At 40.0% G+C, this 20,141-nt stretch overlaps 1 protein-coding gene across 6 annotated transcripts in view; it reads right to left on the bottom strand.

Annotated features, from left to right (window-relative positions):
• CACNB2 (calcium voltage-gated channel auxiliary subunit beta 2) overlaps positions 1-20,141 on the bottom strand; it is a 396,125-nt gene that overhangs the window by 49,568 nt on the left and 326,416 nt on the right. For all 6 annotated transcript variants that reach the window (XM_073334164.2, XM_073334157.2, XM_073334158.2 and 3 more), the window contains 2 exons: positions 12,035-12,157; positions 7,300-7,436 (listed from right to left, as the gene is read on the bottom strand). In XM_073334164.2, the coding sequence (XP_073190265.1) occupies positions 7,300-7,436; positions 12,035-12,157 (260 nt within the window). The remainder of the gene's footprint in view (positions 1-7,299; positions 7,437-12,034; positions 12,158-20,141) is intronic.

The following is a 20,141-nucleotide window of genomic DNA, read 5'->3' as shown; positions in this document are numbered from 1 at the left end:
ATCACCAGATGTACACCTCTTATGGTATTTGCTTTGGCTTTCCAATGGTCAATACCTGTTACTTCTCACTTCTTTTTAAAATGTTCAAATAAACTAACAATCAAAACAACATAATCCAAAACTCTGATGGAAAGGTGCTGTGTGTAGGGGTGTGTGTGTGTGGGCAGTGAGAGATAGAGAGAGCATTACAGGTAAGAAATGTTCCTTTTCTTCAAAACAGTGTAAATTACAATAGTATCCCAATTATACAGAAACTAAGAATCTCCAGAGATGTTTCTGGAAGCTTGTTAATTATTAACAAAACAAACACTTGCCTCAAATAGAAACTAGATTCCTCAGTAACAATATTAAAAAAACAAATTTTATTTACCTAGAAAAATAGAACAACTAACTGGATAACTGGTTTATGATTCATGGCACAACCCCACTAATTGACAGAGATTAGGAAGAACATTCCCCTATTAGCAGTTTGTGCCATAAATATTTAGTATAGGATTTCTTGCATCTTCTTCTGAAGAACCTGGTAGTAAATAGCATCAGAGACAAGATACTGGATTAGATGGACTAATGGTCCAAGGCAATTCCTAAATGTTTATGTAAAAGAAAAAAGATGGCTACATTTTCTTAGGGCTTTAGTTTTCTCCAGCATAAAGCTTGTAGAGAACAACTTTTCCAAGATGGACATGAAAATAATATCTGCAGAATAACTGACTGATTAAAATAGAACTTTAAGATTACCTTTGTTGGGAATGAAGGGTTGATCTGCAATACCAGCTTATCGTTTAGAAATGTAGCATAAAGTGGATCAGCAACTGGAGCCTGACCCTCTGTAACCCCCACGTAGAGTTTGTCAGCTGTAGGTGATCCTACCCAAGGGACTTCAACTGGAATGGCTGCCAGATCCCTCTGACACAATTTCCCGGCACACTTGGAGTCATGGGTAGGGAGGGATTGGAGTAGAAACTCCCGCTGAGGCCAATACAAAGGCTTTTTACATGGTGTGATCTGGGCAAGCAGTTTATGGGGGAAATGATGAGCTAGGGCTGCTCAGCCACTCAGTGGGAGGGGGCCAGCCTAACTTAGAGAGACAGTGAGCGAAACTAGTGTATAGCAAGTGACTTTGGGCTTTTTATTTTTGATATTGGGCAACTGTTTTCATGCAGGTTTCAGAGTAACAGCCGTGTTAGTCTGTATTCGCAAAAAGAAAAGGAGTACTTGTGGCACCTTAGAGACTAACCAATTTATTAGAGCATAAGCTTTCGTGAGCTACAGCTCACTTCATCAGATGCATATCGTGGAAACTGCAGCAGACTTTATATATACACAGAGAATATGAACCAATACCTCCTCCCACCCCACTGTCCTGCTGGTAATAGCTTATCTAAAGTGATCATCAGGTGGGCCATTTCCAGCACAAATCCAGGTTTTCTCACCCTTCACCCCCCCACACACAAATTCACTCTCCTGCTGGTGATAGCCCATCCAAAGTGACAACTCTTTACACAATGTGCATGACAATCAAGTTGGGCTATTTCCTGCACAAATCCAGGTTTTCTCACATCCCCCCACCCCCATACACACACAAACTCACTCTCCTGCTGGTAATAGCTCATCCAAACTGACCACTCTTCAAGTTTAAATCCAAGTTAAACCAGAACATCTGGGGGGGGGGGTAGGAAAAAACAAGAGGAAACAGGCTACCTTGCATAATGACTTAGCCACTCCAAGTCTCTATTTAAGCCTATCACTTAAGCTTATGCTCTAATAAATTGGTTAGTCTCTAAGGTGCCACAAGTACTCCTTTTCTGTTTTCATGCAGTTACATCTGGGTTTTTTGTCCCACTCGACTCTGGAGCTGCTTCCCGCTCCCCACCCCCCGAACTATGCCCCACCCAGTGTCATAAACACAGCTCCCCCATCATCATGACACCATGACTTTCACACTGCCAGTCACCCCTCCTCCCCTTTTTTGGTGCAGTTTTAGGACCAAGCAGGCTTGATTTTGGTGATTTTCCTGGCTGGGAGCTGCAAAAGTAAGAAGCAGAACAGTTCAGCGAATCTCTGATTACCTCCCATTCCCCACAAGGGGAGTCTTTTTGAACTGCAGTGGGAAAGTTGCATGGGTCAGGCAGTTCCAGCTCTGTGGAGACTGTGTCCAGCATGGAAGAGCCCCGATCTAGTGTCAACTAAAAAGAGCCAGCTGAGACCTCCACAGGACTCCAGGCCAGGCAGCATGCGAGCCTGGTAGGAGCCAGGAGAGGAGGACTCTGCCCCACCGAGGTGTGGAGACACCTTAAGGGAACCCATTTTGTTTACACTGGCCAACATTCACAGCTTTGTAGCACACACCTCAGGACTCAACCTCTCAGCATATCATTTTCCTGGGAAGGTGCCAGGGAGGGAGCTGGGGGTTGGAGAGAGCTGTGAATGTTGGGAGGTGGAAAATTTGTTGGTTAGTGTCCAATACTTTTTAGTTAACCCTAACCCTTTCCTTCCTCAGATTGTATTTTCCTGCTCCCTCTAAAGTCCCCTGTGTAATACTGTTACTTTTTGGTGTGGAATTCCATTGCTGGAGTTTGGGTTGATGTACTTCATTGTTTCTTTGTGTACTGGGTTCTTGGTCATCAGCAGCATTATTCATTTTCCCAAGGGACAACACCCTCAGGCACAGTAAGGAGCCATCTTGGGTGGAGGCACTAAGCATCAGACAAAGAACCCAGGACCCACTCCATCGGAGGACTGGGGAGAAGCCAAGTAGGAAGCACCAGGGAGGAGGTTTGAGCACTTTGCGGGAGGGGCTACAAATTTAAAATGCAAGAGGCTTTCTGATAAGCTGCTCTCAATCCATTCTAAACATTCACATTTAGAAGATATAGTAAAACTGTAAGTGGTTACAGTCATGTTTTAAGTGACAAGCACAGTATTCAGCAGAGTCTGAACAGAAACAAATGTACTTTATACATGTTTATGAAAAGCCCAAATCAGAGCTAAGAATTCTCACAGGGAAGATGTCTCTAACCCAGACTGGGGGTTAGAAGATAAGACAGTTTTTGAGTAGAGCAAATGAAGCGTTTATTTGCCCCTCTTTACACTAAGCCACAAAACTGGTCCATTTGAATTTGTATATCTTTTTGGTAGATTCCTCCTGAGAAACTAGGGATTCAGAAATCTCATCTGAGCTATCTAGCTAACTAGTCTGTGTCCTCTAGGAGCCATGACAAAAGAGATCAAGATATGAAATTCAGAGACTTGGTTGGTAATGGCAAAACTTTCAGACTCATAGGATTGGCCCCCACCATCTCAGCCAGGAAAGGTAATTAAATCTAACTTGACCATTAGAGGACAATCTAGCCACCTCCTGCAGAAGTGAACACATCGATGTTCACTGTAATTTGCGCAAAGGACTTACATATGTCACCTCGGTGTCACAAACTGTCCTTGAACCATCATTAAGTTAGTCTTGGATGGCATGACAGACAGATATAAGGAGACACTTCCTCACTGTCTGGCCTGAAACTATGGAAACCTCGGGGTAATATAATTAAGAATCTTCTGTGGCAGTGTGCCTTGGTACTGCAAACATATTACAATGGACTGCATCCTGACTTTAGTTAAACCAAGGTAAATCCAGAGTGACTCTACTTTCCTCAGTGAACTCTGCCTGTATTTACTTTGGCTTGACTTGACTGAAATCAGAATTGAGCTCAACATTTGAACACTTGCTGACTGCTGAATTGTCCCTTCCCAGTTCACATCATGCTACACTTAGGTTTCAAGAAGGCTTTAATTTGAACCATGACTAACACGGCCCCTGTGTTGTTGTTGTTATTGTTATTACTAATTTGTATTTCTGTAGTGCCTGTAAGGTCTAGGCATGAACCAGGACACCATTGTGCTAGGGTACAAACACAAAACGAAAATACAAAAAGCTGCCCCAAAGAGCTTACAATCTCAGTATAAGACAAGAGACAATGGGTGGAGACAGACAGGCAGGGAAGACAAGGAAACAATAAGGAAATATGGATCAACGTGATAGACACTGAACCAAGAGTTTAGTCACTGTTAAGTTGTTTTGTTTTGTTTTGTGTGGGGGTTGGTAGACATCATGGAATAGGAGAGTTTCAAGAAGAGTTCTGAAGGATGTATGTTAGCTCTGTGGATTTTTATGGGTACTACGTATATCCATCAGGAATAAGATGGAACCTGCAGTAATTTCTTTAGTAGTTTATACATGTACCGTTATGGAAACTATAACTGGCAGAAACATTTAATCACAATCTGATCTAGAACCAGATGTGATAGCATTATCTCCAGATCCACGGGGCATGCATTTCCAAAAACACCATAACATCCACTTTTGAGTCCTTGAAAACTCCTCAGACAGCTCAATTTAATCTATCCTCTTATTTAAAAAAACCCAGGATAGTTCAGGTCCTCAGCGGGAGGGTCATTTCCTTCTCTTCCAAAGACACCCAGGATGTTGAAGCACTCCTCCTGGACCTTTCAGGCCATATTGGTGCCAGTTTCTGACAGACAAGCTTGTGGCCCAGTGAGAGAACTACACTCACATCTGATTATGCCTAAGACTCCTCCTTCAAGGCTTTTCATGCTGCCTTAGCTCTGGATTTAAGCAAGCATCACAAGGCCAGACACAACACAAGGTATTTGCCCTAATATCTGATAGCTGAAGGGGATATCCTGGAGAAGATCCTATATCCAAATGCATAGTGATCCTTGCCAAGGCATTACAAACACAGTGAATGACACAAGTACAGGAATGTAAACCAGTATGCTGAGTACACCAGGCACTCACTGGAAATATTTGAAGCCACAGGACTATTTTCCGTATCTACAAAAGAAAAATGGACACAAGACAACATGCCTGGATAGCAAAGGTAACAAAACAAAACAAAACTCAAAATGAGACCCAAACTAAAAGATAACAAGAAAAAGGCAAGAGAGACAACAGTAAGAAGTGTATCACCACTGCTTGGTTCTTTGAAACCTTGGTGTGCTGCCAGACCCTTTCAAGAAATATTTTTTTTAATTTAAATAAAGTAACAAGGTAAATTTACTACTGCTACTAGACCTGAAAAGTACATGCAACAAGCAATCAAAGCTGAATTTAACAGCTGCAAAACTGGCACACAGCATTATCTGAGAGAAGCTTAAAATTCTGCCTGGAGAGAGAAGACAAGTGAAGAGTGGCAGCTACTGGCCACTGGAACAGCTGAGTAGGTTGGTTCACCGTCTACTGAGGAGGCTGTTCAATGCACTCAGAACTTCATGCAATGCAAATTCCAATTTGCCATGTGCCAGGGACATCAGAGCTACAAAGAGATGATCAGTTCTAGCATGTACCTCTGGAAAAGCCTTATTTATATATTCTCCCTCTTGCTGCATGATTGATTGGCTGCCTCCAGACGATGTGAGATTCAGATAAAGGCTAGTTTTTATATTTAAATCCTGACATTTCCTGAGAACCATATGGTATTTTAGCCATTTGACTCCCATTAACTTTTTAACCTGCATCTGAAAATGTAGGTGAAAAAGGTTACATTTCCATTGCAAATATGAATGCCGTGTCCTCTTATAAGAGACTGAATTTATCACTGGTCTTTTTTTTCCTATGTGAAGAATAAAATAAGTATACCAATCTAAGATAGCAGCAATGTCAGCCAGAACTTCAGGAGAATGAAGAGCTTTAAAATCAGGAAGAGACAAATGCTTTGGTCAACACCAGGCTGGTGTGCTGAAGAGCTCTATGTGGTTTTGAGGGAAATGAATTCTCCCCACTCAAGACTGTGGAGTTACACAATAGTTATTCCATGGCCACTGCTGCTACCTTAGGTCTACAGTTGCCCGTGCTCTCACAGCATTCCTGATCCTCAGCAATGCTTCCCTTTAAAACAGAGCACAAAGGGCGTCCGTGACATTCAGCTTCCATCCATGCTCTCTGCAAACCCACCCACAAATAGTGAAAACACCATGTTTTACTGCAATTAGAGCCCTTTATACGAGAGAAGGGATGAGTGGTATTTGCCACGAAATTTGTTGACATACTTATGAGGATAAACACTGCACTAGATATACTACAGTAGATAGTGTATCCTTACGGCATCTTGATACTGAGGTATACTTGGAGATACTGTATGTTTAATTTTAGGCAATGCTGAACACATAGTCAGACCTCAGTGATAATAGGCACACAACATCCAATATAAGATGTACTGTAAAAGTTGTACTGACAGAGAAAAAAACATTTTGTTAGGCGGACAAGTATGTATAGTCCGAGATAGGAAAGCATTTTCCTTGAGAAAAAGGTATTTCCAGAAGTGCAGATTCTGCTTTCAGTTCATAAGTCTATCTCACCATTCTCTGTGAATTCTAAACTAAACTAGTGTTGGAAATAGCTATAAAGCTGTGAAAACAAATTACAAAATGCTAAGAAATTCAGAGAGTCTGATTTTCAATGTAAGTAAACTGCACTTTTGCACACCAAATTTGCATACACAGATACCAATTTGCATTTGCAGTGGTGATATATGTGCACAGTTAGGTATCTTGTTGGCCCTATCTATGTGCAAGTACCCAGTTTGCACACACAACTGTATATGTGCATACAAATTGGATTCACACAATTGTGAAACTCATCTCTGAAAATCAAACATGCAAAGTTAAGGCTGATAATATTTTTAACTCATACCATAACAACAATTTTCCTTAAATATATGAGATTCATATTAATTGAATATTTTTAATTGTTTCAGGTCATAGTTTGTTTGCCCATGTTTATCTATTTTATATATTTCAAGAGTCCCCATTAACTTTTAAGGAAAGCTAAAGTACAGAATGAGTTTTGGATGAACTCATATTTTAAAACATTTTGTGAACTTTTAGGTTAAGACCTTGATAGCTAAAATTCAGCACCAGTGATATCTTTACATGACTTGAACACCCCTGTAATTAAGGATTCACACTGGAAATGCTGACACAGACTAGTTAGAAGTACTGTGTGGCTAATGCATAACTCTATCGCTTTGAAATGAGAGTGGCACATTGTCCTCATTTAGACCAATATTCCCTGCTTTTTCTTAACAGTAGCAGTGAAACCAGACCACTAAAACTATTATTTTGTGACAGTGTTCCTTAATTAATTCAAAATTTTCAGAGTTAACAATTATATTAACTAAAGAGAAAACAATAAAGAAATATTGGATGCCTTGAATCTACAGTTATGATTCCTAAATTATACATCACAGTCAAAGATATTTTAAAATTTGCCTTTATTTTTATTACCTGGAGTAGAATTTTCCTTGCTTTGCCCTTTGTTCATGCTGTATCCTCATGTTTTCTAATTTGACTGGACTTGGTATGAATCCTATTTCACAGCCTTCTTTTACCAACCGTCCTATCCACCAGTCATTGTTAAACTTCTAAAGATATAAAGAAATGAAAAAAAATACATGTATTACAAAATAATATTATTGGTTCATTTTAGTCTCTTTTTTTCAATTTGCACTCAATTCTTTTTTGTATAATTCCTCCCCAGTTAGTCACTGCACTAGACTATTATGGCTATGCAGAGTCCTGGGAATTTTCAGAAATACTTTTAAGAATAATTATAACTTGCAAACAATTAAAATGCAAAAACTCTCTCTCTTAGTCTTCATGATTCTCCATCAATTTGAGTTCCCCTCCACCTCTCCAATTCAACCCTTTCCATTTTACAGGTTGTTCTCTATGCTTTTCAAATACCAGCATTCCTCCTTTTCTCCCACCTTGTCTCTCTCTACAGTGGACAATAGATACCTCTTCCATTCTGCTCCTACCATCTGTAACGCCCCCGCAACTTCCTAACACTTCAAAGCCTGTCTCTTGAGGCTTATTTTTCCTGGACATAGCCCATGACTTCCAACTCTTTACTTGGCATATAAAACTCTACTCTGCAAAACTCACCCTCTGCTCCATCATATGCTCTGAGACTTTGCCATTCCTACCTCCCCCCCCCCCCCCGTCCTTATTCCTGATCTATCTGTATGGTATATTCTAATGAACTGTAACATATCCACATCCACATGAACAGACAAAAATTGAGAAATATTTTATAATATTTTTGTATGAATGGAAAAGTTACAAAGTAGGTTTAGCATACAAGACATCCCAGTTAACAGAATGTCACTTTATGCATACATGTAACAGTGAACAGATCAGTTAGAGCCACGCTTCATTCGTATCAGCTTCCACTACCACACAGCTCGACAAAGAAGAGCTGTTACTTTTTATCCCTCACCCATTAGACTAACTTTGTTCCAGCATTGGATAGGTCCCATGTTCAGCTTTCTGGGAATCGTGTGCACATGCTATCAGGTGTTTTTGATCATTTATGAACAGAATGTATGAGTTTATTTTGGACTGAATTTTCTTTATCTAATACAAAGTTAATTGACTGATTTTGATGTTTTGGTGCATATGAGACAAAATGTAATTCAATATAATATTAACCAATGTGCAGGAGTTAGAAGAGCAAACAGTATGCCTGGGTACCTTTAAAAAGGAAATAAAGGTAATTCAGAATATAATGGGAATGGAACAATGACACACACTGTTATTTGGAGTACTGTGTTCAATTTTGGTCACTTCTGTGGAATTTTTGTGATGCCTGAGACAAATTTTAAGTCAACTTATTTAACTAGCAAGTAAACACAAGTCTGATGCTCTGTAATTAGCCTGACTGCATAATGCTGCATTCATGCCACTGGCTCCTGTCTTTGTGAATGAGAGAACAGGTGAATCAACAGGAAGTAAGGGTCTATATAGTATCTTTGTAGGATGCACAGTAACTTCAAACGTGAACTTCCTGCCAAAGATTAACTCTTTAAAGACAATATGATATAGTGATATCTTCCAGTGGTAGAGATAGGAAAGAGCCACAGAAGGGCAATATTTTTAGAAAATGTTTCTTCACACAGAAGTCAGTGGACAATCAGCCCAAAGAATTCACTGCTGCAATGTATCACAGTCAAATACTGTAACAGAATTTTAAAAAGGGACTTTATAACATTGTGACCAATAACAACATGCTAAAATTACTTCAATATTACAAACACTAGTAGAAGGCCTTGGCAGCAGGATATGGGTCCTGTCTGTGGCAGTGCAAAGGTGTGAGAGACTATAAGAGGTCACTGTAAAAGCAAACAGCACTGGCCAAAGGGGTGTGGCCAGAAAGGGCACCGAATCAGCAACCCTGGCAGAGTACTGAATAAAACACTAACAGGAATTAAAGTCAACTGCTTTGGGGGAATCCTGACCAGACATGAAAGCACTGAAACACCACCCACTAACCAAAGAGTGACTATATGGGTGGTTTTTGGTATAGAAAGGTGTACTTTACCTCACCTTATATCATATTTACAGAATTCAAGCTGAGGTTGGTAGAGAGGAAATTTGTTACTAATTCAATGTAGAGAATTGTACCACTGGAGAGGTTAATTTCCGATTGGGTTCTTCTTCCTTACTCAGGAGCAATAGATACTAATCACTCCTCAGAGACAGGACCAGTAGTCAGCGGGGCTGCTATGAGTACCCGCATAGCCCCACAGTATGCCAACATTTTTATGGCTGACTTAGAACAACGCTTCCTCAGCTCTCATCCCCTAACGCCCCTACTCTACTTCCGCTACATTGATGACATCTTTATCATGTGCACCCATGGGAAGGAGGCCCTTGAGGAATTCCACCAGGATTTCAACAATTTCCACCCCACCATCAATCTCAGTCTGAACCAGTCCACGCAAGAGGTCCACTTCCTAGACACTACAGTGCTAATAAGCGATGGTCACATAAACACCACCCTATACTGGAAACCAACTGACTGCTATACTTACCTACATGCCTCCAGCTTTCATCCAGACCACATCACACGATCCATTGTCTACATCAAGCTCTAAGATACAACTGCATTTGCTCCAATCCCTCAGACAGAGACAAACATCTACAGGATTTCTATCAAGCATTCTTACAACTGCTATACCCACCTGCTGAAGTGAAGGAACAGATTGACAGAGCCAGAAGGGTACCCAGAAGTCCCTTACTACAAGACAGGCCCAACAAAGAAAGTAACAGAACGCCACTAGCCATCACCTACAGACCCCAACTAAAACCTCTCCAATGCATCATCAAGGATCTACAACCGATCCTGAAGGGCGATCCCTCACTCTCACAGACCTTGGGAGACAGGCCAGTCCTCGCTTTCAGACAGCCCCCAACCGGAAGCAAATACTCACCAGCAACTACACACCACACAACAAAAACACCAACCCAGGAACCAAACCCTGCAACAAACCCCGGTGCCAACTCTGTCCACATGTGAAGTCAATTAAAACTGAAATTGCAGTTTTGTATGACAGTATTAGTTACAATCCCATTTTGTGGGTGTATGTGAAAAATGCTGAAGTGTTGCCATGATTCTGTTCCTCAAAATTCTTAATGCAAATCCCTTTGTGTCACTGAAGATATTACATAGGATAAATTATAGAGGATTTCAGACAAGATTTTTTTCTTCATCGTGCACCCTTTGAATCTGAATTATTCCCTTTTATTTGTGTTTCATGTTTCACGGGAAAATTAATCATTAATCACCAATGTAAAATGGACTAAAATCTCTATTTATTGTTCCCTTTCCCTAATCTCTGTCTAGCTTTCTGTCTATCCATTGAGAATTCCTTTGGGGATGACTGTTCCATGAATGCTGGGAAAAGCACCTACCCTCCTCATAGATACTACCATTAATAACAACAACTGAATTCCTTGTCTCTCCGCAGGAGTGAAATTCGGATGATTTCAAAGAAGCTCGAGATGTTTTTACACATGTACAGATGAATTGTTCCAATCATTTTTATGCTGACTCCCAGCTTTTCTGCCTCTTCCACAGTTAATGACAATTTCACAGGAGGCAGATCACTTCAGCAGTCAACCATGAGAGAAAAGAAGCAATTTTGCAAAAGCATAGCAGTTATGCTTACAACTAGCCTGGACAAAAAATCATTATACAATAACAACAGTGCATAAACACCTCCCATTTACTGCTATCCTGCAGCCTCAATAAACAGAAATTTGTTTATTAAGACTACTGCATCAGTGAGTAATAGGAATTGTTGTGCCCTGTCACAAGTGTCCAATTTTGGGGGCTCTTGGGAAGATCACCTTGGGGCAAAAGCACCCTGGGGCACACTGCCAGGGAGCTGGGGACTTAGATTCAGGAAATAGATTCAGAAGAGAGCAACGGAAGCCTGTACCAGGTGGCTTCCCAGAGAAAGTTTTAAAATTATTTACTTCAGATGTTGACCTTCCACATTTTTTTCTTGCAAGAAAGGGAGAAAGAAGGAAGATTTGTGGATATGAAACTTCCTTTGTGCCTGTGTAAAAATTTTCCAAAAACTGATTGGGAGAAAGGATAGACCAATGGCACAGACAACGTGATTAGATAGTCACTTGGGAGGCTAGCATAAGCATATTGATAGTTATTACATTGTTTATTTACTGTCTAATTTCTTATAACTATATATTTAAATGCTATCTATGATATAATATAATTAACTGAAATCAATGAAGGTACTCCAGAAAAAAAAAATAGGGCCAAGGAATTTTTTCACAAGCATTAGAGAGAAGTAACTGTTGGCTGCTAAATCAGAACCAATCCCTATAGTGTGAGGACAGTGAATCCCTGCAGAGATTACATAATTGAACGTGCAGATTGCAGAACTAGATTTGTTTTAAAGCCAACAAAAGTGATACAATCATCAGAGAACATCATCATTTTCTTTTCAAATGTTATGCACTTGAAAACAGAATGTGCAAGAGATCATATACAATGAGCACAATATTTCCAGGAAGCTATAAATCCTGTTGCATTGTTCCATTTTGGTAATATTTGTACAGTGCTTTGAAAATGTAAAGTGCTATGTTGATGTTAAGGGCTATTATTGTTATTATTATTAATAAAATAGTGAAAACAGCTGCAAGTTTTACTTACTTCTTTAACATGGAGAAAATCTTTTGCTTCAAATGAGATGGCCATGCCTGGAACTGGGACATCATCATCATGTCCTGCACTATAGCCGACATTTGTCCGGACTGCAAATGCAACAGGTTTTGTCTGCAGGATAAAAGGTAAGCAGATTTTGAACATTTTCTTTCTCAATCCTATAGAGTCAGATATAGAGTTATTGATATATCTTCCTGGAAGTTAATTCTCCCAATTAACACAGCAAAAACCACATGCCATAAAACTTATGAAATTTAAGAACTGCTCTACTCAAAATATTTTTTGTTCACAATGTGACTATAACAGGTATATTCTAACAATTTCACTTGAGAAAAACAGCTGACATTCAGTTTCAAAGCAATAGAATCGTTAGTAATGTTCATGCAGAAATATAATTTGAATTTTCTAAAACGACTAGTGATTTTGGGCATCCAGAAACTGAAGCACCCGAAGTAGCTTGTCGCTACTGAAATCTTAGGTCAAAATGTCCATTTACAGCATACATTAGGTACAACATGTCCTTAAAAGCTCACCATCACAGTATTACATTGAGAATTACATGGCCCCAAGACTTTTCCATCTATTAAATAGCCCAGCACTCTTCTCTTGGTGCTTAAAGTAGCTTAAAGTGTTTCCTACACTGAAAAGTACCTGTATAAAAACAGCATTCTGAAGTTCCATGTTTATTTTATCTCAATTGTTACATATTTTCTCATTTTATGAATGAAAGGATGTATTTTTAGCCACTAGTACTGCAGACTCACTCTGGATCTCAAAGTTCATTTTAGCTAATGCATTAACACCACTAAAACATTCTTCAGTCTAGTTCTGCCCTCACTTACAAGAGAGTTGCAAATTTAACCATGATCAGAAGTTGATTGCAGTTGGAACTCTCTCATAGCTGTGTTGGCTTTGCAGTGCAAAAAGGAGAAAATACTAGAGAAAACTTATTTTAAAGTGAGCAGGTCTGCAGTCTACACTTACGCTATTATGCGTTATGCTTATGTATAATATTATGCATTAAAATATTTTTGAGATGAAATGCCCTTAAATATGCAAAGAGGGTTTGATTCTATGCTCTGTGGCAAATTGCCGGCACTGCTATGATGGGTCCTGCACTTTCTCTTCTTTTGCGGGGGGAGGGTTCAGGGAGCCGTTTCTCGCCCCTGATCTGGGGTATTAACTGTCCCACTAGTATCCCAAAGAAGGGGAGTGGAGAGGGAGGGACTCGGGCCCGCCCTCTACTCCGGTTCCCAACCCAGGGGCCCTAGGGATAGCGGCAAACCACTTGAACTAGCGATTCCTTCCCCTGAGCTACTTCCCCCTCTGGCCCTTCAGTTTGTGGGGCTTCCTGCACTCTCTCTGCTTGGGCCAGGTTTCTCCCAACCCCTTGTGTATGTGGAGTCCCTCTGCTCTGCACAAGCCGGGTTTCCCTTTACCTAGGGCAGTGGTTCCCAAACTTGTTCCACTGCCTGTGCAGGGAAAGCCCCTGGCGGGCCGGGCCAGTTTGTTTGCCTGCCGCATCCGCAGGTTCGGCCAATCGCGGCTCCCAGTGGCCGCAGTTCGCTGCTCCAGGCCAATGGGAGCTGCCGGAAGCAGCGCAGGCCGAGGAATGTACTGGCCGCCACTTAGGGTCTTGGTCTTCTGGCCTGCCACAGCACTTATCCAAACTCTGCTCTCCTTCAAACTGCTCTCTGCTCCAACACCAAACCACTCTGCTCCAACTGTCTGATTGAAGCAGGGTTTTTTTTATCAGGTGACTGACTTCAGGTGCTCTAATTAATCTATAACAACCTCTCTTCCCTCTACAGGGAATAAGGCTCTCATCATCCTGGGGCTTACATATATCCCCTCTATCACACTCCTGATGCCCTCTGGCCATGCTGTATCACAGCTCATTTAAGTCAATGGTACAGGATCAGGCCTAGAGAGCACATCTGTTGAGTAAGAAGGTGCCAACTTTACTAGTCACTTCCCAGAGTAAAACCATACTTTAAGGTTAGTGGTACAGTGAGACTAAGTGACAAAATATAACAACCATTGTTAACAAACAATTAAATGTACGAAAACCTATGTAAATGCAACATTAATGTACACATTTTAAAAACCCAAGTCATGAAAGTAAAAAATGTGGATTCCCAAAGCAATGTTAAAGCAAACATTATCCAGGTAGTAGAAACTCATTCGTGTTAATGACTACTCCTGGGGGAGTTCTGTGTCCCTGCATGTGTGCAGAATTCATGTACCCCACAGTTTTCTTTGCTTCTCCACAGAAAAATGACTTCTGATGGGGAAGCAAAGGGAAGCTGCAAGAGCAGTCACACATCCCTCCCTGACAGCATAGGCAGGTCATTTCAGGGATCCGGACCAGCCAGTAGAGACGAAAATCATAGGACGGGGGGGCTGGGCAGTCATGCATGTGAGAGAGAGACACACACACAGACACTCTGTCCTTCTCGCTTGCTATTGTTGCATGCTTGGCATGGAGGGGCAGAGCTTAGGCTTGGGACAGGCTCTGTCCCTTCAGGTAGAGCAGAATGTATCAGCCTGCCTGCTTAGAGAGTTGTTCCCATTGTCTTTGTGAATTCCCCCAGGAGTATAAAATAGGTGTAAAAGTTTCAAGGCTCCTTTAGGCTCCTTTACATTGCCAGACTGGCCTTATAAATGCTTATAGTGCTTTAGTGATTAGAACTGGTCTAAATTTTTGGACTGAAAAAGTTTCCTATCAAAATGTGCTCCATGAACTGTTTGCTACTGACCTTTCTGGAGATGGTCAGTAGCCAATATAAATCGTGAATTTATTCCCCAGCCCTCACTTGCTCTTCTGTTGCCTATGATGTAACACTGAACATATGGCTGCATATATTTGTTGACTAACAACTAGAAATAAAGGACCAAACTTAGCTACATTACTATTAGACAAAGGAGGTTTAGGGATTTCCTCCAATGCTCCCCACTCCCATTCGCCATTCATTGCATTGTAGTTTAAATAAATTATCTAAATAATTGAAACCAGCAGGATTGTGTTGCATTATTTTTACAAATAAAATATGCAGAATTTTGCAGAATTTTTTTTTTTTGGTGCAGAATTCCCCCAGAAGTATAATTCAACACAGAGTATAGACTTTTCTGATTTTGTAAGTAAATGAACAAATAACATATACAATCAAAGAAATGGCATAATAAAATAATTAGTTTATTTAATTTTACAGGTGCAGCTTACTTTTGATTATTTTTGATAATGCATAGTTTACTTATAGATGGTCTGTAGGCTGCTGTGTAATTCACTAAATAATAATTGTGGGTTTCATTTAAATTTCTCCAAATTATTATCCAAAATCTAAGCTTTAATCTAAAAAGGGGAGGGAAAAAGAGCCAGATCCTTGGGGTCAGGTCAAACTATGCTTGTTGCAAGACCCAGGGTGATTCTGCCTTGATCCTTGACCCAACCAGAGCCCTGAATAATTTAGAACAGCCTAAATTATGCCACCTACAGCAGTCTCCTAGGGCCTGTTCTGCTGGCTTAGAATCCTTGTAGCGCAGGGTACATTGGAGTCCACCTCCTGCTGCTCCAGACCATGGTTTTGGGCCACTCAGAAATTCCCCTGATATCAGGAGTCCCCAAAAGCCCTGATAGGCCAGCTCTCTGTTCCGTTAGTGCTGCAGATCTGCCTCAAACTCCCTAGTCCTCCTAGTTGCTAAAATAGTTTCAAAGTGTGAACTGGAGATAACTGATGCCCTATCCATCTTAATAGAGTATTAACACATCTGTGTGACAGTTTCAATGTCAGCATTAACTATCTCACTGCTGATTGTTTTAGCAGAAGCACAAAGTAAACGTGACTTATAGACACTTCTAGATTTGGAGACAAGAATTGGGGTAAGTTAAAGCGAGTAGCTAATTGCTGTAAAGTGTTGCTAGGGTGATGGATGAACAATTCAACACACTGCATCCCAAGTATAAAGATACCACTGTCTCTGTCCAAAAAAGAGAAGGGAAAAAAGGCAAAGCATCCTAACCCCACAGCAAAAGCGTCAGCTGCCTGAAACCAAAATCACCTGATACTTTTACCTGGATACCAAAAAGCCCCTAGTGCCATATCCAGGTTTTCCCTGCCATATTGTACTATCGCTTTACGTATTAGTACTGGCATTGCAGTAGTATAAAATAATAGGATTTAATATAAAAATGAATAAACAATACTTGGTATAGATATTATTCTATGTTGTTTGGATTGGAAAGGGAGGTGGGCCATAAGGGGGAGAAGGGTCTCTGCTGCTTAATGTAGGCCTAATGTGCTGCATAGGCTGTGGGGTACATGATGTTTTGCAAGAGTAATGGAGTCTCAGTAATATAATGCTTCACTGCAGGCCTTAGCTATGGTATCTTTGCTGAGAAGTGGAGTAAAACAGATGTTTCTTTTTGTGAGAATTACTGGTTTGCACATCAGCAAAGTGGCAATTAGGGGGACTGTACTGTGCTTATGTAGTATTTTCAATTATTTGTAAATTAAAATGTAAAAGTTCAAAGTAGCAGAGTTACCATGGAAACTTTATTTCAGGTCTTAGAACATAAGAACATAAGAACGGCCATACTCGGTCAGACCAAAGGTCCATCCAGCCCAGTATCCTGTCTACCGACAGTGGCTAATGCCAGGTGCCCCAGAGGGAGTGAACCTAACAGGTAATGATCAAGTGATCTCTCTCCCGCCATCCATCTCCACCCTCTGACAAACAGAGGCTAAGGATTCCATTCCTTACCTATCCTGGCTAATAGCCATTAATGGACTTAACCTCCATGCATTTATCCAGTTCTCTTTTAAACCCTGTTATAGTCCTAGCCTTCAGAATCTCCTCGGGCAAGGAGTTCCACAGGTTGACTGTGCGCTGAGTGAAGAAGAACTTCCTTTTATTTGTTTTAAACCTGTTGCCCATTAATTTCATTTGGTGGCCCCTAGTTCTTATACTATGGGAACAAGTAAATAACTTTTCCTTATTCACTTTCTCCACACCACTCATGATTTTATATACCTCTATCATATCCCCCCTTAGTCTCCTCTTTTCCAAGCTGAAAAGTACTAGCCTCTTTAATCTCTCCTCATATGGGACCTGTTCCAAACCCCTAATCATTTTAGTTGCCCTTCTCTGAACCTTTTCTAATGCCACTATATCTTTTTTGAGAGGAGGGGACCACATCTGTATGCAGTATTCAAGATGTGGGCGTACCATGGATTTACATAAGGGCAATAAGATATTCTCCGTCTTATTCTCTATCCCTTTTTTAATGATTCCTAATATCCCATTTGACTGCCGCTGCACACTGCGTGGACGTCTTCAGAGAACTATCCATGATGACTCCAAGATCTTTTTCCTGATTAGCTGTAGCTAAATTAGCCCCCCATCATATTGTATGTATAGCTGGGGTTATTTTTTCCAATGTGCATTACTTTATATTTATTCACATTAAATTTCATTTGCCATTTTGTTGCCCGATCACTTAGTTTTGTGAGAGAGTCTTGTACGTTTAAGATCTCAGTCGTACTGTTGCAATAATGTAGAATTTTAAAATTTAATTTTCCAAAGGCAAAAAATGGCACCTTTATGCGATCTTAATGTAACTGCAATAGCACAACTTATCTAAATGGGCATCCTGGAAAGAGTTTTGCAGTTGGAAGGACGAAACCATGAGCTTCTTTACGGGGATGGGGTGCCAGGATTGTTTCTATAGCTGGGTTTTAATAGGGAGTTCCGCTGGCAGTAAATATAGGAAGTGGGGTCATCGGTTGGGATTTATGTCAATGTGCAGTATAATGATGCATATGTATAGCAGGAGTTAAAGTGAGATCATTAGACTCAATAATTAAAGCAAAATTTGTGCATACTGGGGCTCAAAGAAAGGCCTCTGCTGGACTCCTCCTGATGCTACCTTTACAATAAATGGGAAACCAGCAGTTGCTGCCTGGATGTGTACAGTCCTTGGAAGGCTGAAATTGGTACCACTTAAATATGTGCATACTTGAACTGGTAAGGAAAATGATAACTATCAGGCTGCTTGAAATACTACTCAACATAGTTAAGGGTTATGATACCTAACCCTTAATAATTTCTTGACACATTTTCCCCCAAACTTTACAAAGTGACTATAAATCATGGAAGACGTAGCTGTATGCCAAGTTTGAAGTTTTAAAAATTAGCTATTTCAATCATCCGAGTGAAGACGGTGAATGATTATTTGAGCATAATCCTCATATTAGTCATTTTCATGAGGCTATAACACAAAGCCACATGGGGTATGTTGAAAATACAGTCTAGATAACACAGCCTATTGGCATGTACTCATATTCATTGTGAAACTAACTTACATTTTCTTTGGAACAGACCTCACAAATGATGGGACCTTAGCCAAAGACAAGAATATGTAGCCCATTTTTACAGACCCATTAGCACTCTATGAAGATCAGAATTTACCATCTAGGGACAGTATCAGCATTCCTCTTACCCATACCAGTAGCAGTTCTTCCTTACTCATGCCAACAGTATGTGAAAGTAGTTGCAACAGTTGCCCAAAATAGTTCATTCGGCTGTTAAAGCAAATTACAACCTTCCACAATAGCAACAAATGAATAATGCATCAACTCTTGTATAGTCACTTCCTCACTCTACTATTATTTCTCCTTATCAGATATTTGGAAATATTCCAACTAGTTGACTTGGGATGACAAGTCCAAATGTGGGGACAAGACAGCTAGGGTAAAGAGATTCCACTGTCTTTCCCTATATTGTAAAAGGAAGTTGTGAAGTTATGCATGAGTAGGTGTGAAAATAATTGGTTGAAACTTCAGGTTTCACTTAAACGGTAAAAAGTTTTTAATGTAACTTGCACTTGCTTCACTGGATTCAATGTAAAAGTCAAACAAGAAGTATGCCTATGAGATTTGAAAATAGGCATGTGTTCAAAGAAGTGCACAAAACCACTATGAAATTCTGATCTTTTGCACTTTCATGATCCATTTTTATAACTCAGATGACTAATTCAGGCCTCTTATTGCATTAATTCCTACCAGCCCACCTTCTTAATCCTTATCTCTCTTTCTGTAGCTCTACTTGTCTGTATGATTCTTTTGTTGCCCTGCACCTTCCAAGTAACAATTCTGCTAATAACTGAGGAACACTTTGGATTCTTCGAATCTACCATTTTAAAAGTTGGCACGTTTAGGTCAAATTGGAGTGAGATGGAAAAAAACCAGGTGTACGGTCAGAACTACCTAACACCTGTTTTTTTCCATGTCACTCCAATTTGACCTAAATGTGCCAACTTTTAAAATGGTAGATTCGAAGAATCCAAAATGTTCCTCAGTTATTCTTTCAATCACAGCTAATGATATAAAACTAAAATTGTACTTTCAACTACTGGTCTTTCAAGGTCACATGCCCCAGAAAGTACTGTGAAATGACTGGAGACTAACCCAGTTTATTTGTTTATCTTTTCTTTCCTGGAATAAGTCTGAATTGCTATATCCAATATAGCTTATATCATTCCCAGTCTATATCCTTTACACTCTACAGAATGGAACCTGTTGATCTTTTGAAGGAATCTGATTCCAAAAGGGACAAACATAGGAAGAGATATTCAACAGCAAAGGGCTAATATATAATACGTATGCCTTTTCTGATGGTGAGCATTTTAAGAATTATGTACAGCACCCTAGTTCATGTGCCTTTTTTTCTCTTTTTTCTTCTCTGTCAACAAGCTGCCAGAAATCACTAATTAACTTGACAATCATACAACTATAAAATCATTAAACATATCTTTTGCATTCCTTTGTCTGTCACAAAAGAAAAAGGAATTTAAGATGAGCCCTCAGCACTCAAGGATCAGTTTGGAATGAAACGCAAACAAATATCAGTCTGTTTCTTAAAATCCAATATGCTTGTTGAAATAGCCACTTGTAACTATCGAATCAGTTTTACAAGGTATTGTCTAAGATGTGGGAATATTTCCTTTTTTGAAACATCAATAATATGTTAGAGTTATAAACACTAATTATCTAAGATACGGTTCTGAAAAAAACTATAAAAAGAAAAATGGTCTCTT

The sequence above is a fragment of the Lepidochelys kempii genome, chromosome 2 (assembly GCF_965140285.1).
Source record: "Lepidochelys kempii isolate rLepKem1 chromosome 2, rLepKem1.hap1, whole genome shotgun sequence".
NCBI classification, from domain to species: domain Eukaryota; kingdom Metazoa; phylum Chordata; order Testudines; family Cheloniidae; genus Lepidochelys; species Lepidochelys kempii.
Note: the sequence above shows the minus strand (reverse complement) of the source record. Positions and strands in the feature narration are given on the sequence as shown.